The 18797-nt window shown below is 36.0% G+C and overlaps 1 protein-coding gene across 17 annotated transcripts in view; it reads right to left on the reverse strand.

Annotated features, from left to right (window-relative positions):
- Positions 1 to 18585, reverse strand: part of PHF14 (PHD finger protein 14) — a 200824-nt gene extending 182239 nt beyond the window's left edge. For 6 of the 17 annotated variants that reach the window (XR_004271581.1, XM_032287092.1, XM_032287082.1 and 3 more), the window contains exons 1-4: positions 18124 to 18585; positions 17507 to 17617; positions 9385 to 10184; positions 1012 to 1156 (exon numbers count right to left, since the gene is read on the reverse strand). Coding sequence is in view for 14 of the 17 variants with exons in the window: in XM_032287092.1 (XP_032142983.1) it covers positions 1012 to 1156; positions 9385 to 10184; positions 17507 to 17617; position 18124 (1057 nt within the window). In the remaining 3 variants the exon portion in view is untranslated. The remainder of the gene's footprint in view (positions 1 to 1011; positions 1157 to 9384; positions 10185 to 17506; positions 17618 to 18123) is intronic. The other 11 variants (XR_004271582.1, XM_032287086.1, XM_032287087.1 and 8 more) reach the window with 3 other exon arrangements.
- Between the last annotated feature and the right edge of the window lie 212 nt (positions 18586 to 18797).

Below are 18797 nucleotides of genomic sequence, written 5' to 3' on the forward strand. Positions count from 1 at the left end.
GTCAGGAGTTTGAAACTGGCCTGGCCAACATGGTAAAATCTCGTCTCTACTGAAAACACAAAAATTGTCCAGGTGTGGTGGTATGCCTATAATCCCAGCACTTTGGGAGGCCGAGGTCAGTGGATCATGGGGTCAGGAGTTCGAGACCAGCCCAACCAACATGGTAAAGTCCCATCTCTACTAAAAATACAAAAATTAGCCGGGTGCGGTGGCTCAAGCCTGTAATCCCAGCACTTTGGGAGGCCGAGGCGGGTGGATCACGAGGTCAAGAGATCGAGACCATCCTGGTCAACATGGTGAAACCCCGTCTCTACTAAAAATACAAAAAATTAGCTGGGCATGGTGGTACGTGCCTGTAATCCCAGCTACTCAGGAGGCTGAGGCAGGAGAATTGCCTGAACCCAGGAGGCGGAGGTTGCGGTGAGCCGAGATCGCGCCATTGCACTCCAGCCTGGGTAACATGAGTGAAACTCCGTCTCAAAAAAAAAAAGAAAAAAAAAAATACAAAAATTAGCTAGGCATGGTGGCGCGCACTGGTGCTAGCTAGTGTGGTGGCTAAGACAGGAAAATAACTTGTATCTGGGAGGTGGAGGTTGCAGTGAGCCAAGATCATGCCACTGCACTCTAGTCTGGGCAACAGAGTATGACTGCATCTCAAAAAAAAAATCAATCAATCAATCAAAATAAAAAAGAACACAAAAATTAGTCAGGTGTGGTGGAGGGCACCTGTAGTCCCAGCTACTTGGGAGGTTGAGGAAGCAGAATCGCTTGAACCTAGAAGGTGGAGGTTGTAATGAACTGAGATTGTGCCATCGCACTCCTGCTTGGGCAACAGAGTGAGACTCCATCTCAAAAAAAAAGCAAAAGATAACCTAAAAATGGCACCCATACTTTCATAATTTAGTATTATTTCAACTGAAACACCATAAAATATTGTAGAAAAACCTTAGTACAAATGTAAAAGAGCCACAATCAGCATTTCCAAAAAGAGAGAAAACAAAGCAACATTACCTTCATGGACTGTAATGCCACAATTGTCACACTGAATTATTTCATCAGCATCCTCACTATTATCTCCCAGACAAACACAGCAAATCAGAATATGGTCCATTTTTTGAGAACTCCAGTTTTGACTCTTCTCAAGAATCAGCGAGTCCTAATATTAAAATATTAACATACATCAGAAAATCACTTTTAAAGTAAAAAAAATTAATCACTAAAATTCTCTTTACTTCTTAAACATTATTTTATGCACTTCCAAATTTATGCCTTTTCCATTCTTTTACTAACTTCAAAGTACATTTTTATTAAGAAATACATATTTGACCTCTTTGTCAAAGAATGCTGTAAGCACCCTCTTATTTAATTTTTCACTTCTCTGCAAGTTCCGTACTGTCTATCCTCCAGGATATGAAAAAGCAGGCATGCAACTAACAATTCTTCATCTGCTTTGCCATTGTGCTTTTCCCCTTAAACTAGGAGAAGGGAAAAATGAATCCACAAGTAATCAAAGTAATCATTGATCCTATACACGTGTTTTAAAACTATAGGACATGGTTCTTACACTTTAGAAACTTAACAATCCTACCTAGAGGAGACAAGACACACATACAAAATAGGAAGAAATCAATTCAAAATAACGTATAAGCAAGTGTGTATGTGATGGCAGGCTTAAGTACTCTATCCTCCTTTAAATTCTGGGGAATTCAGAAATTACAGGGTTATCAAACTACTGTAAGATCCATGAGAGCCTGCCTAAGTATATGAATATACACAGACACAGAAAATAATCTGAAAAAGGATCCAGATTGACTAGCTGTTAGAAGGGTCAGGGTGCTCTATTAATTAGGTTTCTATCAAGAAATATGTAGTGTAAACTGGTAATATAGACATTAGCTAGTGATACTATAAAAAGAGAGGATGGGCACAGTGGCTCACACTGGTAATCCCAAATACTGTGGGAGGCTGAGGCAGGAGGATCACATGAGGCCAGGAATTTGAGACCAACCTCGGCAACACAGTGAGATCCTGTCTCTACAAAATGTTTCAAAATTAGCTGGGCATGGTGATGAATGCCTTTAGTCCCAAATCCTCAGGAGGCTGAGGTGGGAGGATCACCTAAGCCTAGGAATTCAATGATGCAGCAAGCTATTATCGTGCCACTGCACTCCAGCCTGAGGCACACAGCAAGACCCTGTCTCAAAAAGAAACAAACAAACAAAAAGATATACTAATAAACAAACATTTAAAGATAAAATTTCAGAAGAAGAGGGTCTGCTTGTTTTAATTTAAAGCTGCATTATGGATTTTAACTTTAAATAAGTTAACCAGAAAATGATTCTTACATATTTAATAGATTATGTTTAACATTACATATAATAAAAGATGGCACTTAGGTCCATACATTTTTATTTATGAACCTAACAATATTCAGAAATAAATTTAGTAAATTAGTTTCATACCATACACTCATTAAATATATTTTGTTTCACAATATATTTCATATATTTTATTATTTTTATATTCTTTTAAACTCAATCAATATCCAAAAATAACATTTGGAGACATCATTTCAATAGCAATTTGTGACACTTGAACACACTTGAAGGTCACAATTAATAATTCCTTCAATATATTTTGTGTACAACATCTAAAATTGCAGTGGATTTGTGAAGCAAATCAGAAAAGAATGCAAAAGTCAACAAGAATATAGTATCATTTCTCTTAAGAATTCTAGTATTTTCGAAGTTCTGTATTTTGCGTCTCTTTGCTATAAAACCAAACAACATAGCTTTGGGGCTAACAAATGGCTGGCAAATAAAACTGAAAACATCCTAAAGAAAAGTAATCTGGTTTTACAGTACCAGAGTAAGCAAACAAAAATCTGTCCAGATTTTCATACTACTAGCCATGTTTCAAAGTTTACTTAAAATCAAACATTCTTAAGTTTCTTTTTCACCTCTTGCTTATTTGCTACTAAACCTCGAAGCTGTAACTTCTTTACCTGCAAAATGGCAATAAAAATAGTATCTATCTAATGAGTTTATAAGAATTAACAATATATGGCAAGAATGTTCCTGGCACAAAGAAGACACTCAATAAACGTTCATTCCCTTTCCTTTCTTCTGTACCTCTTATTAAGGTGGTTCAAAAAAAGGAACATGAACTGATAATTCCTTGGATCCCCAAAAGAAAAGTTGTGAGCCTCAATGAGCACTGCTACTTTAAATATCACCCCCATGCTAAGTCCAAAAGAGACTTTCCTTAGAATATCACATCTAGGTTAAAAAAAAAAAAAAAAAAAAATTACAGACCAGAAAATGACCTAGCAAACAATCTGAGTTTGAAAATTAGGATGCTACATGTCTTTGTGGTCTGTGCAATAATCTCTCCAGTGGAATTATAACTAATCAGCCCTGGAAAAAATGTTTACCCATATGGGAAACAAGTAAATTTCTAAGGGTCAGAAAAAGTTGTATCAAGATGCAAATTCCTCTATTCTCCTATTTTTCCATTTGGGTCAGAAAAACCAGAAACGACTAATCATATCTCTATGGCAACTGCTCTCCACATCTATTATCATTTAGAGGCAGAGAAAACAATATTAACTAATGTTTCTGGCCCTCTGATCCTCATGACTTGAGACTCTTAATAGAAATGTAAGGCAAAGAGGGAAATAGGGGAAATTAGTTACAATATTTCCCTATCCAAACTGCTGGCAGACAATGTTTCAATGGGAAAATCTAATGCACCCTCCTTAAAAAAAATGATCTCACCTTTCTTTAACAGATCAAATATAGGTTTAAGCACACTTACGATCATATCAATACAAAACTGATTTATTATTAACTGTTGTTAGTATATTTCTGAAGACATATATAATCTTTCAAGGTTTTAGAGAAAGTAGTTAAGCTGAAGTTTTTAACATAAAATTTCTAAAATATAGTTTTACGTAAAAATAGAAATCAGAAAAATAGGTTTTGAATGGTTAAAAAAAAAAGGACCACCTAGAAAATAACTTTAATGGGATAATTTAATGTAATCAATGAAATTATAAGAATAAATGATACTATATGAATAAACCAATCATTACTTCAATCATTTCATTCTTTCCATCAGGATTTAAAACTTACCCTAAAAATGATAATACTGATCGATGTTCTCCACAGGCTTTAAAATATGCTTACTGATCATTTATATATATATATATACTCCATGTATGATTATAAATGGTATATACGATAGGCTAAATTTTATCTAAACCCCGTGTTTAATACAAGAAGATTTCAGCATGCTTCCTGTAAAATCAAAAGAATCACTGGGCACAGTGGCTCACGCCTGTAATCCCAGCACTTTGGGAGGCCGAGGCAGGTGGATCACGAGGTCAAGAGATCGAGACCATCCTGGTCAACATGGTGAAACCCCGTCTCTACTAAAAATACAAAAAATCAGCTGGGCATGGTGGTGCGTGCTTCTAATCCCAGCTACTCAGGAGGCTGAGGCAGGAGAATTGCCTGAACCCAGGAGGCAGAGGTTGTGGTGAGCCGAGATCGCACCATTGCACTCCAGCCTGGGTAACAAGAGCGAAACTCCGTCTCAAAAAAAAAAAAAAAAATCAATAGAATCCTACCGCCCTAAAGAAAAAATTAAACCAAAAAGCTTGACCAATTATGCTTCCTCTAAGTTTTGAGAAAAGGTTATTTCTTGTGAATCTCAATATTTACACAATGTTACAGAACTGACTTTTTTTAGGACTCAGAGCATTTTTTTTCATTTTGCAATGTATAAAAAGGCAACTGATTAAGAAGTCCGAAGTCCCAAATAGATGTGGATATTTATACATTTTGGTAAAATTTGTGCATTTTAATTCACATAAATCAGGTGAATTTCTTAATGGTAATGACATCTAGTACTCTTAATGGAATCTTTAATGGAAAAAAAATTCTACTCAGCAAAGAACATAAAGCGACATTTATAAGACAGTAATCCAAAATCCAAACTGTCTCTAATATTAAATATTTTCTGTGAGAAAAAAGCTCTTTTACAAATCAAAATGCCACTTCTATTGACATAATTTTCCGTAATGTATTAATTCTCATCCAAAAGTTTAGTTTCAAAATCTTGAAAATGGGAACCATTTCTGAAAATACTACACTGCCTTCCCCAAAAAACATACCTCAGAAAACTAAAGGGCAAGATAATGTTAAGCAATCTCAAAGCTGCAAGATTAATGGCTGAAAAAGACATATAACCATATTTCAAGGGGATTCTTCAGACTGTACTAAATTCAAAAAATACCATAAGGCCATTGACAAAAACAGGAGGCCATTTGCAGAAAATGAAGTTTATCTAATGCCCAGTTCAAGAGCAGCAGTTCTGAAGATGTGGTCCAGTGAACTCTCTTTCAGCAGGTATACAAGGTAAAGGCTACTTTCATAATGATACTAAGACATCGTCTTTTTCACTCTTTCTCTTATGGGAGTAACGTGAAATTTTCCAGATACCACATGAAATGGGATTTGACAACCTGTGTGCTTCCTCAGTTTTAATTTAAAATGGTAAATATCAACAGATAATATCTACATAAATGTTAATGGTTGCCCTCAATAGTTTTTAAAACTGTAAAGGGGCTATGTGTGGTGGCTCACACCTGTAATCCCAACATTTTGGAAGGCTGAAGCAGGATGGCCTGTGGTCAAGAATTTGACACCAGCCTTGGCAACACAGTGAGACCCTGTCTCTACAAAAATAAATAAATAAATAAAAATAAAAGCATTAGCCAGATGTGATCGTACACCTGTAGTCCCAGCTACTTCAAAGGCTGAGGTGAGAGAATTGCTTGAGCCTGGGAGGTCAAAGTTGCAGTTAGCCATGATCACGCCACTGCACAACAGTCTGGGCAAAAAAACAAGACTCCGTTTCAAAAAAGAAATTTTTTTTTTAATTTTAAAATGAGGTCAGGTGTGGTAGCTCTTTCCTGTAATCCCAGCACTTTGGGAGGCCAAGGCAGGTGAATCACTTGAGGTCAGGAGTTGGAGAACAGCCTGGCCAACATGGTGAAACCCCATCTCTACTAAAAATTCAAAAATTAGCTGAGCATTCTGGAATGCACCTGTAGTCCCAGCTACTCGGGAGACTGAGGCAGGAGAACTGCTTGAACCCAGGTGGTGGAGGTTGCAGTGAGCTGGGATCATACTACTGTACTCCAGCCTGAGCAACGGAGTGAGACACAGTCTCAAAAAAAAAAAACAACAACAACAACAATTTGAGTATCACTGAATCACTGCTCTAGAGTATTTCAGGGTCTGCAGCATAGGTATGTTAAAGCCATTAAGAGCAATAATTATAAGAGGGCCCTGCTAAAATAAGTATCTTCAACGTAAACTTCAAAATTATGAAAGTTTCAGGTCACTTTGCTACAAATGAACTTAACATAGCAGCCAAGAAAAATGAAACTAAATATGGTGTAAATATATATATATATGTAATGTGTAATATATAATTATTTCTTTTTTTTTTTTTTTTTTTTTTTGAGACAGAGTTTCACTCTTGTTACCCAGGCTGGAGTGCAATGGCGCGATCTTGGCTCACTGCAACCTCCGCCTCCTAGGTTCAGGCAATTCTCCTGCCTCAGCCTCCTGAGTAGCTGGGATTACAGGCATGCACCACCATGCCCAGCTAATTTTTTGTATTTTTAGTAGAGACGGGGTTTCACCATGTTGACCAGGATGGTCTTGATCTCTTGACCTCGTGATCCACCCGCCTCGGCCTCCCAAAGTGCTGGGATTACAGGCTTGAGCCACCGCGCCCGGCCGTAATATATAATTATTTCTATTAGGTACTTCTAAAACTACATTTTCAGCTATCTCTACAAACAAAGTAGTTTCTGAAAACAAAGTAAAAGAAGGGAAAAATCCAACTTCAAATATATACTTAACTATGTATAGATACAGAAATTATAACTAGCTAAAATAACCAGAAAGATTAAGACCCAAACACTGGCCACAGGCAACAAGGACTAGCTTTAATCATCTTTTTACAAAATCAAGATCATACAAATAAGAAATCTAAATATATAACTAATAATCACAGTTTAATTGAAATGTAATTATCTAATTTGAGGAACATAATTTAAATAACTAAAATCATCAAAAAATTACTGTAGAGCTTAAATAATAGAGTTGTGGGGAAAATGACTCAAGCTTTTACATAGAAAGTTAAGAGAAAAATTAACTTTTTATGATCTCTTCTACATGTGCACTTTTAAGTGCTTTGGAATCTCATTTCTGGAATGTGTTTGTGTTTGGCACTACTAACCTAAACATAAAAGGTCCCATTATTGTCAGGCGTGGTAGTGCACACCTGTAATCCCAGCACTTTCGGACGTTGAGGCGGGTAGATCACGAGGTCAGGAGTTCAAGACCAGCCTGGCCAACATGGTGAAATCCCACCTCTACTAAAAATACAATATTTAGCTGAGCATGGTAGCACGTGCCCGTAATCCCAGCTACTGGGGAGGCTGAGGCAAGAGAATTGCTTGAACCAGTACTTGGGAGGCAAAAGTTGCCGTCAGCCAAGATCAGACCACTGCACTCCCAGCCTGGGCTACAGAGCAAGACTTAATCTTCCAAAAAAAAAAAAAAAAAAAAAAAAAAAAAAAAAAAAAAAGGTCCCATTATTTACTAAAGTGTCTTCTAATGAGAAAAAAAACTGAACAACATGTAGACTTTCAATACATCATAAACATTAGTCTACAACCTCTTAAGCAGTACTAATGAAGTACAGGTTTAATAAACAAATACTGTACGCATTTTACATGGCAAATTTCTAAACATATGCAGATGTCCCCCACACTTTGGCGTAAATCTAATCCACACTTCCTCCATCACTACCTAGACTACTTCTAAGAGTATCAACCTAATAAAAATGAAGAAGTGAAGTTGTCAAAAGTAAACTTATTCATTAGATATAGAGTATTAAGTGCTATAAAATAAACTGAATGCATGCCTAAATTAAATCCAAACAATTAGATTTTTCCATGTCTGTTTCTTTAAGACAGCATTGACAATATGGGAACTGCCTGTGCTATATCATTAAAAATATTATACTATTTCCCAAATGACAGCTTTCCTTTAAAGATAAGAATTAGAATGGCACTGAAGGCAGGCAACATTTTTCATATAAAATATTGGTTTCAGAAGTTAAGCAATGCTTATAATCCAAATATAAACTGCTGTCTCATCTCCAATGATAACCTCACAGCCTGCTATAGATTATTTTGGTAAGAAAATTGCCATATTTTTAAGCAAAACAATTCAAATAGATAATCACTGCTATATAAAATTTGTAGGCAGAAAAATGTAAAAGAACAAATAAAGCATAAGAGAAAAAAATTTATATCAGTTTAACTTACTTCAATGATACAGAAAAAAAACAAGTGGTAAAGAAAGAAATTTTGGTGACTATAAACACATTAACAGAAATGACAGAACTAATAATTACAGTTCTACATGTGATGTAACAGATACATCTACATGTAAGACAACAACTCAATCTTTCTTTTGAAGAAAAACATATACAAAAACACATAGACAAAGAGACACAAATGTGTTTGACTGAAGAGTCTTGAAAGATGCATCTCTGAGATCAATGGATATACCTAACTTTCAGTAGCAGAACTTCAAGTAGAAACACTGAGTCATTACTGTAGTTTTGTTACAAAAATGTCTGTTTTATGATGGAAATGTTTGGGTTTTTTTTTTTTTTCCATTTCTTTGTAGAGAGAACTTAATTACTAAACATATGTAAAAATAGTTCATACTTATGTGTATGTCCCATACACACAAAGCAAAGATTTAGTGAGTAAAGATGATGAGTGCTACAACTGGTAAAGGAATTAATCTTTAAAATGAATCTCTACAAGTTTGAGAAAATCATCAGGCTGTTTGTTGCCCTGCTCTAAGGTATTCTAAAGGCCTACATTTTAATGTGGATATGGACCTAACCAAGTTGAAAGAAAGGTGACCTTTGTTTTCATAATCCACTCAGCACCATTCAGCAGTCCTGTGAACAAAGGAGTAAAGGGATAAAAAGGAGAATGGAAAACTTTGTCATTTCCCAAGTCTAAGGATATAAAAATATTTCTCTAAATATTTCTCCTTGAGGACAAAGATTGTGAACTCCTTGAGAACGGTGACAAATAGTAGATGTTTAATAAAAGTCTGTTGACCAAATGAAAAAATGTTACAGTTAGGGTGCTCATTCACTCCCACAGCCGTCTATAAATAGGAGTTCAAGGCAGCCACTTAATACAATGTGTAGAGTGATTTAGAGAAGAATTCCCTTTTCCCCAGACAGACAGATATAAAAATTGGGTTGATCTACCTCATTACTCTTGCTTTGAGATAAGGTCAGGCTATCATTGGTCAGTTCCTCATCATCAGCACTGTTTCTGCTAAGAACTTTACTCTTCTTCTTCTTGCAACCCCCTTCACTGGCAGGGCTACTATGATCTTCATCATTGCCTTCATCATTCTCATCTTCATCACTCCCACTTCCCTCATCTTCATCATCCTCATTGTCTCCATCACTTCCCTCTTTCTGAGACGCAGATCTCCCTTTTCTCTTCACTACAGTAGGTCGCCAATCATTGTCATCCTCACTGTCATAGTCATCCATGTCATTCAGTTCTTCCATGGACACAAAATCCAGAAGCGGTCGGTTTCGTCGAAGGTTCCATTTTTTTGGCTCGCTGACTTGTTCCTCTGTAGCAGTTGTTGTAGTAGGAACAGAAGGGGATGTGTTAACAGCAGGAGGACTTGTGGCTAGTGTGGTGGCAGCAGCAGAAGCAGCCACATTCTCAGATACTGTTGCTTTTTCTTTTTCCTTCTCTCTTTCCTTCTCTTTCTCCTTCTCTTTCTCCTTTTCCTTTTCTTTTTCCTTCTCTTTCTCCTTTTTCTTTCTAGGTCTTTCTCCATTTTCTTCTTCTTCCTTCTTTTCCATTTTAATTAATTGTTTTTCTGATGATAGTACTTCTTCCTCTGCAGAATTTTTAAGTTGTTCTTCTTTTACTTTAATATCTTCATTCAGTTCTTCTTCTAAAATATTTTCTTCAGAATCACTACAGGAACCTTCTCCACTGTCCTTTGAAGCATCTTCACTTCCATTACCACTCCCTTCAGAATCTGTTGAAAATATGAGAAAAAAAAAACCACACATATGTATATACATACACACACACACACACAACGCTGACACAAATGAAACCACCAAAATTTGTGAATAACTTGTAAAACAATATAAACAAATTTAAGTCAAAGAATGGTAGACATTCCCAACCTGATCAAATAATAAATCAATGAAGTTGATACAATGGTTTTAGTTCAGTATAGCATTAATGAAGATGAATATATATAACCCTAAATTAAAATATACTTTAAAAAGAGAAGCACTATTTTGGGTCATATGGCAATGTTTGGTACTGAAGAGGCAATTATTTTTTAATGTAAACGTGCTTCTTTTAAGATTGGGCACTTGATTTTAACTTTACTGATATAATACAGACAAAATTCTTCCTCCCTTATACATCTTTTATAAACTATATGGACTTATAAGTATTAAATCATAACCAAAACAAGATAAATCTCACCCATAAAATTGCCTCATTTATTTTATTTTACCCAGCAAAATGAGCATAGCTATTTATGAGAGTCAACTTATACCAGATCCTTTATATAACAAACAGATTTTAGGAATACCAAGAACACAGGTCAAAAGAGAAAACAGACAATAGCAAGGGCACAGAAAAGGGAAGTTGCAAGAGAAATTTTCAATTTTCCTGTTTATTAGAATACTCTTCCTATCAATAAGGGTCACTACACTTTCAAAAATTCTAGACAGTAACTACTATAGGCTCTAGAATGGAAGAAATTGGTGAATAAAGCAATCCATCCTGAAAATGAGCAGTCACAGAGGTTACTGAAAAGTTAGGCTGAGGACATTAAGAGCTCACACGGGACTATAAGTTTTCCAGCAAGTTTCTTCCATTTCTATCTAAGGCAGCCCAGCCCCTCTCAACCTAACACTACTCAGTAACCTTCTAATCATTCTCTTTGTACCCAATCAAATAAGTAACAATCTTAAATATTTGAAGGGAAGAATAAATGGGAGGAGGGAAAGAGGACAGGGAGCAGGAGGAGGTGGAGAAGAAATGAGTCAAGTCTTAGCCAATGCCAATAGTTAAATCCACATGATGATGAATTTTTTTGTACTTATAGCCAAGAAAAAGGTAATGATAAAATGGTGGAAAAAGTAAAGTGTTTCCACATAACTTTAATTTCTATTAACTCAACTAGGCTTAACCTCTGTAATTAACTGAGCACTAAAAGTAAGGGACACTGTCTCTAACTAGTATTTGGTATCTAGTGAACCTCACAAGTCATATACAAATGACTGATAACAAAAATATTCTGCAAGTAAAATTACATAAAAAATAAACACTAACATTTAACAGATGCTGACTGACTCTAAGAAATCATTACCAATCTCACAACTGTCATGTAGGTATCCATAGCTTATTTGGGACCGTTCTGAAAAAAACACTCATCCTCAACAACCTTGCACAGGACACAAGAGCAGTATCACACAGGTCAGCAATTCCCTATCTGAAGATTTAAGAGCCAGATGTGTTTCGGAATTCATAATTTCTCATATTTTCAAAGGGTAAAATGCACATGCACCACATGTTATACTAACACCCTGAGTGTCTATGGTATTATCCTACAATCAAACACATTATTTCTGCAAAGAAAAATACAAATATTTACAGAGTGTGAGAAATAAATAATACAAATAAACTCCTAACAGTTTCTGTTAGGTTTTGCCATCAAGTAACTTTGTGTCAACCTTACAAAACACTTAGATTTTTGAGCTTCTTGAATTTCGAGAGTGCAGACCCAATATTACTCACAAACTGACTTCTTTCCAGTCTCCAGAGCATTAAGAAAATTATGATTTTGTAAACCACTCAAGCAATTTAACCCATCCTACGAAGAAAAATCACATCTGGTAAAAATAACAATAATAATAACCTTTAGACATTTTAAAATTATGATTTAATAAATAATAACCAGAGTTGACTAAACACTTCTAAGACACAGAAGGATCTCTTACGCACACTGACTGAAGAAAACTGAAACACCTTAGCTTCTAGAATGGAAGCAATGCCGTAATTAAGAGAGCTAGAAAATCAAGATGAAAGAAAAGGTACTTTTATTCTGGATCAACCTTCTAGAAGGCTTTTTACCAATCAAAACTTGATGATAGACACAAGATTAACTGGGGTAGAAGTATAGGTAGCTGATCAAAATTCAGACCAATCCAGCGTTGCTATTACTTGATAAATTTTACAAAATGTCAGAGATTTTTGTGATTTTGTTTTGATTGTTGCCAATGCCAATTAATTAATTATCTTTTCAAATGAGAGGTAAATTGAGGCTCCTTGATTTGTTTTTGATTTATAATCATGCTGAATAAAAAGCAATTTAAAAAAAATATTTCAGCATTTCATGTTTGTTAACTATTATTAGAAAAATGGACATTTTTCTGCAAACCAAGTCCTAATAGCTTACCTAACCCCTCATTCTCCAACACAGTATATTACTCAGACTCCAACTACAGGGATCAGCAATATATCAAATTTTATCTTTCTCTGATCTCTGAAAAATAACTTCTTCATCTGATTAGTCATTATTTCTTTTTTGTACATATGCACTGGAGGGATGAAGATAAAAACCACATTTAGTTATTATAAACATAGCTGGGTAATAACGAAAATGAGAAAAATCAAGGTTCTTGGCTATTTTTTTCACAAGCGACATACAAAAAAATTCCTATTACTATAAAGTCAAAGAATGACTCTGTGCCATGTTCCAAAATAATAATAATAAAGAAACAAACAAACAAAAAAGAAATAATAGACTGGAGAAAAGAGCCAGATACTTCAAATAAAGCTATCTTAGGCAGAAAGACAGAGTTAATTTCAAGTCTACAATAAACCTTTCTTACATTTGAAAAAGATCTTTAAAATTGAAATCCTACTTCCCATTTGTTTAAATAAAAGAAAACCTTTTATAAACATACAATATATCAGAATCTCTCCAAGCAATAGCTATTTTAACTAACAGTTAAGAAATTTTTTACAGTTACAGAATTTTTAAAAACTCCTTTGAGTGGTAATGGCCAAAAATAAAATACACTTTAAAATTAGAATTTAAAAAACCAATCTTCAAGAATCCTTTACAATAAATAATAAAATAAAATTAACTTAATTAATATAAACCATCAATACCATTATATCCAATATTCTCCCCATGATAACAAACTCAATGTAATTTAATTAAGTTTCATGTTAATATACAACATATGCAATATAAATTTGTTCATCAATTTCATCAGTCTAATTTTGTTCATTGATCTGGCACAACAGTATTAGTACTATAAATATACACAATAGACAACAGATCGATCACTATTCCACTGTTTATTAAGAGCTATCTTGAGGCTATTTGACCAAAGCTGTGTACGTCTTGAAGACAGCCAATCTGTCAACACAACCCATCCTCTACTTCTGAATCTAGTTCCAGCTATGTCATCTTAGGTTTTCATGGGTAAATCTAAGCCAGTGCTTCTCAAATGGGGACATTTTTCCCCTAGAGGACATCTGGCAATGTCTGGAAACAACAGTTGCCAAAAGAGTGGGAGTGGGGGTAGAGGTGAGGCTGAGGCAGGTAGGAAAGATGCTACTGGCATACAGGACAAGCCTCCACAACAACAAATTATCCAACACAAACTGCCAACAGTGCCACAGTTGAGAAATCCTCAACTGGTACACAAGGCCTCAATTTGACCTTATTCTACCTTTCCAGGCTTATCTCTTCTACTTTAACTCAACCCTGATCCCCAAATATAAAAAACATTTCCAAATCTCAATACTTTTAATTTTTCCTTTACCAAGATTGCTGTTCATCTAAATCAGCAATCTGTTCATAGTTCCTCTTATCTCAATGAAATTGTTCTACATCAATCTAAACTAATCCCATTTCCTATGAAAGACCTGAACTACACAAGTGATCAATCATCCTCTGTATCAATTATTTTATTTAATTATTCTAATTTTATTTTACTGACATGTTATTTTACTTATTTATTCTAGTATTATTACTATTGTTTTGTAAATTCACCATAACATCTAGCAAAGGGCTAAACTACAGTCAGTCAATGAACACATCTTGGTCCATTTATGCAAAGTCGGATTAAGCACAAAATACCACCAAAGTCTCAGGCAGACTCTTCTCATTAAATTATTTCCTGGCAATATGACCTAACTAAACCATTGATCAAGATCTAAAATCAACCCCATTTTATTCTGGCTAGTGGGGGATAGGGGTAGAGGGCATGGCTAATCATCTGCTTAGTAAAAGTAATACATGTCTGCATCTTTAAAAAGACGTAAACATTCTTTAAAACATTCAATTAATGTAGCAGATAACTAAATGTAAATAAGTCTCCTATCCTACCCCCAGTCCTATGCCCAAGTCTCAAATGTAAACACTCTAACTAGGTCAAACCACAAAATTGCCAATATTTGACTGTTTGGACCTACAAAACTGGTAATTCCATATGGTTCAACCTAACATTTCTACATATGGTTCTTCTGATGGTTATCACCATAATTCTAGTACATATATACCCTATTTTAGGAATTATTCATTTCAAACTTTATTTATTGATTGCTTTCAATCAGAACTGAGAAACTTACTTTTACTTTTGCATTAAAAATAAAATATAAACTATTTTTGTTTATATTTTATTTCATAATTTTCTAAAGGTAGAGGATCATAATTATTAACTTTGTCAATAATCACATGCCAATCTTATTGGTGGGTCATTCTTTAGCAATGTTGATTTGTTTCCATTTTACAATAGAGTTAAATTATGTTTATCTTTAAATGTTTTCTGTATTTATTGTTAAAACCAAACAAATACAGAAAGTTTTATAGTCAGAATTTCAGATTTCAAAATGAAGGTAAGATAAAATTAATCCACAGAATCCAGTTAGCCAAAATTAAGGCCAACCAATCTAACCACTTTAAGTTCTAAGGAAGTCTGTAGTTCATTCAGTAAGTCATTTCTAGAAGTTGTTTTGAAAGAAGATGTGATCAGACAAATGTTTAGTTACCATGTCTCTACTTCCATTTTAACCTCCTATTCATAAGTAGGGCTGGGAATGCACAACTTCAACATGTTTGAAAACCAATGATAGGACTAATGTCTTATCTTCTGTAAGACTCCAACTACATATATACTATCTCAGGCACAGAAAAGATTCAAATGGAAAACAATGGTAATCTAGAGTAAGCCAATATCTCAGCTATGAGGAGATCAATGCACCTAAAACAAGAGTCAAAAATATGATTCAATTTCTGTTGACTACTAATCATTTTAAATAAAATTTTCTTCTAAATTCCCTTTTACAATAAATACCAAGAACTATACATATAAATTTGTGACCTGAGACCACAGGTCGCAAATTGAAGCTCCCCAGGGGCCAGGAAGGTAAATTTTAAGTGCAGCATACTAGACGTTATAAGAGGGAAGAGGAAGTAAATAATTTTAAGGTATTTAGGGGATACAGATATATATTAACCTAACAAAACTCATCCTATCATTTTTCACAAATAACAGTTCTCTTCAACTATAATTAGGATTCAACAAGGTCTGTATTTAGCTCGATATCATAAAATATTTTGAGAAAATGTGTTTATATCAGATTGTTTTACCACTTGAAAAAGAAGTGATATGTGTGAATACTCCATCTCAAAAAACAAATTGTCCATAAAGTCAATATTGTCACATAAATATGTAACACTTAATATAAGTTTTAGAATTGTTCCCACAATGATATTCAAAGAATTCACAACTTCCGAGATCCAACTATGTTCGTCAAAGTTTACAACCAAAACCATAACAAACCAAAACTACATCCTAGCCAAGAATATTCTTATCCGCCAACGTCTTTACCAAGAGAACTAAGATTTAAATTTTACCTCCTCTCCTTTCCCCTTCCCTTCTTTGGAAATACCAAACATCAGCAAATCAACTAAATGGGAAATAAAGAGCTGAGAAGCAAAGGTAAAAAAAAAAAAAAAAACCGTTAATCAAGATAAACTTATCAATTTTAGATTGCTAGGGATGAATTCAATTAGTAATGAAATATCCAAAGTTTCTGTTTAAGATTTAATCAGTCAGCTCTTAGGATCTAAGCAGATAAACAGACTAAATTCTGAAGACAAATCCATTGGATCTGACTTAGTGACCTCAAGCCAGTTCTGTAAACTCAATACCCCTGTTACCTTTAAAATAGTATCTCCTTCACTTAGTTACTGTGAAAATTAAATGAGACTATGCAAACAAAAAGTTATCAGTAAATCACAATGCAAATTCTGCTGCTGATGCTACTAAAAGTAGCAAGAGTAATACAACACAATTTAATTCATCCCTTCCTACCATCCCTAGCAGGAAAAGGAGAAGGAAAAACCAGAGGAAGGAGAGATGTGACTAAGCACAGCAAACTCTCTGGAAAGATATTTAAAAACTAATGAAGAGATGAAATTGGAAAGGCTTTTATCACTTTATTTAAATTTTCATGTCACTTTAAATTTTTGAAATAAGTGGAATTACAAATAATTTTTATTGTTAATATCAGTATTTTTCCCCATAAAATACTTAAATAAAAATTTTTATGTTTCTCAGATTCCTTCAACTGAAACTGTATATATTCTACGCATCAGGTGCATCAAACAGAAGATACAAAGGAAAACCATACTTTTCTGTTTTCCAATTTAGTACAATGTGATTATAAGACCTTTAAAAAAAGTTTTTAAAATAACTAAATATAGAGAGCAAGGATGCATGACATAAACTTCAGAGATTTCTGAAAAGCCCAATCCACAAGATCCATCGCCTACTATAATTTAAAGTGCAACTCTTACTCTGGTCAATTTTATTCTAGTAAAAGCGCTAATAAAACAAAAAAGCAAAATTCCCCTCAGAGAATGCCAAGTGAACTGAAAACAGAAGAACCCTGCTCAAGAACTATTCATGGTCCACACACCTCTCAGGATACTTTTCTACTTCAGGATATCTTTCAGTTTTTTCCTCTATAACATAAACATATTTTAATGTGTAAAATAGAGTAAATCCTTTTACATCTTTGGAAAAAGTTCTTCCCCTGACTGCTAATTATCTCTGAGGAAAACAGAAGCAATGATAGGTCTAGTGACAGGATCTAAAGGCAAATGGGAAATCAAATGGTCAAAATAAATGAAGGTCATGTGCTTTCACTTAAAATTGGCATTTTAATCAAAACCGATTAAAAAAAGAAATGTCTAAAAACAAACCCAACTCCAGAAAGCTGGGAAAGGGGAAGACAGAAGGAAATATTTACCTGAGGCATCTCCAACTTTAAAATCACTGTCATCTGAACTATCATAATCGAGAGCTTCCAGCAGAGAAGCTGCCAAAGGCTTCACCTGCCTCCTCTTGGAGCTGCGATCCACTGTTAAGAGAAAAAAAATTACATTGTCATTCATAATCACACCAAACACAGGGGAGAGCTGTGGTGCTAAGAGAACATAAAGATGACCTCACACAAGGAATTTTTGCCTAATTATCAGGAAAAGGGGTCAGAAGTGGGGTGCAGAAGTGGGCTGGGGAGGGCTGGACAGCTCCATGGGCAGTTTCAGAGGCAGTTCCAGCCCTGAGGATGCCAACGCCAAATGAGACCAGCTAAAATCGAAGCCGACCCCCTTGGGCATCTCTTCCAGATGTTTCTGCACCCTCCTCTTAATCCTCCACTTACACATTGTAACAATCAATAAAAAAACGCAAAATCCAGGGAATATAAGAAGAGGGTTCATTCCCGCGGACAGTGTAGACGGAGCGTCCACCAAGCGTCCACCTTTCCCGCAGGGCTCTCCCACCCCTGCCCTGCTCCCCGCGGCCCTAACTTCTAGAATGGCTGAAATGGATCCCTCTCGCCGCAGAGGCCTCGGACACACTTACTAAGGAATCCGTGAGGTGGTCGTTTGGAGACTTAGGGAGAGGCTGCTGGAGCCCAGGCAGCGCCGAGGTCGGGGACTGGGGCCGCGGAGACAGGTCCGAAAGATGCTATTTAAAACCGGCGCGCCGCCAGCGGGACAAGGGTGCTCCCAAGAGTAGCCCCGCCGTCCCCTAAGCCCCCCACCCACCCCCAGGCCACGCCAGGCCCTGGTAGCTCGAGTCCCTTCCCAAGGCGCTTCCCGGCCGGAGAAGCTCTCCGGCCCAGGCAGCGCGGCCAATCCCCGGCGGCTCTGGGGAGTTAATTTCTCCCGTTAAAACTAGAAGAAAAAAATTAAAGAAAGAAAAACTTTATTAGCCTGCACCAAGAGCAACAAAAGACCCAGAAATTGCACAGCGCGAGGCCGCCTGCCCCAAACAATAGAGAAAGCAGCGACCCGGATACGGCTCTGAGGAGAAGGAAGTGAAAACAAGAAGCTAAATGCAGCCCTGAGCTGTAGGAGTTGAGGGCGCATGCGCAGGACTCGCTCCCGCGCACCCTTCCGGAGCAGGAGCCGAACAGAGACGAGTGGAAGCTGACTGGGAGCCGAGAGGAGCCGCGAAGTGCCCAGCGGGAGCAGAGATCCCTGCCAAACCTTGTGCAGCTCCGCCCACAAACCCCTAAGGCTCCGCCTTCTCCG

The sequence above is a fragment of the Sapajus apella genome, unplaced genomic scaffold (assembly GCF_009761245.1).
Source record: "Sapajus apella isolate SASKATOON/1434 unplaced genomic scaffold, GSC_monkey_1.0 scaffold19, whole genome shotgun sequence".
Taxonomy (NCBI): domain Eukaryota; kingdom Metazoa; phylum Chordata; class Mammalia; order Primates; family Cebidae; genus Sapajus; species Sapajus apella.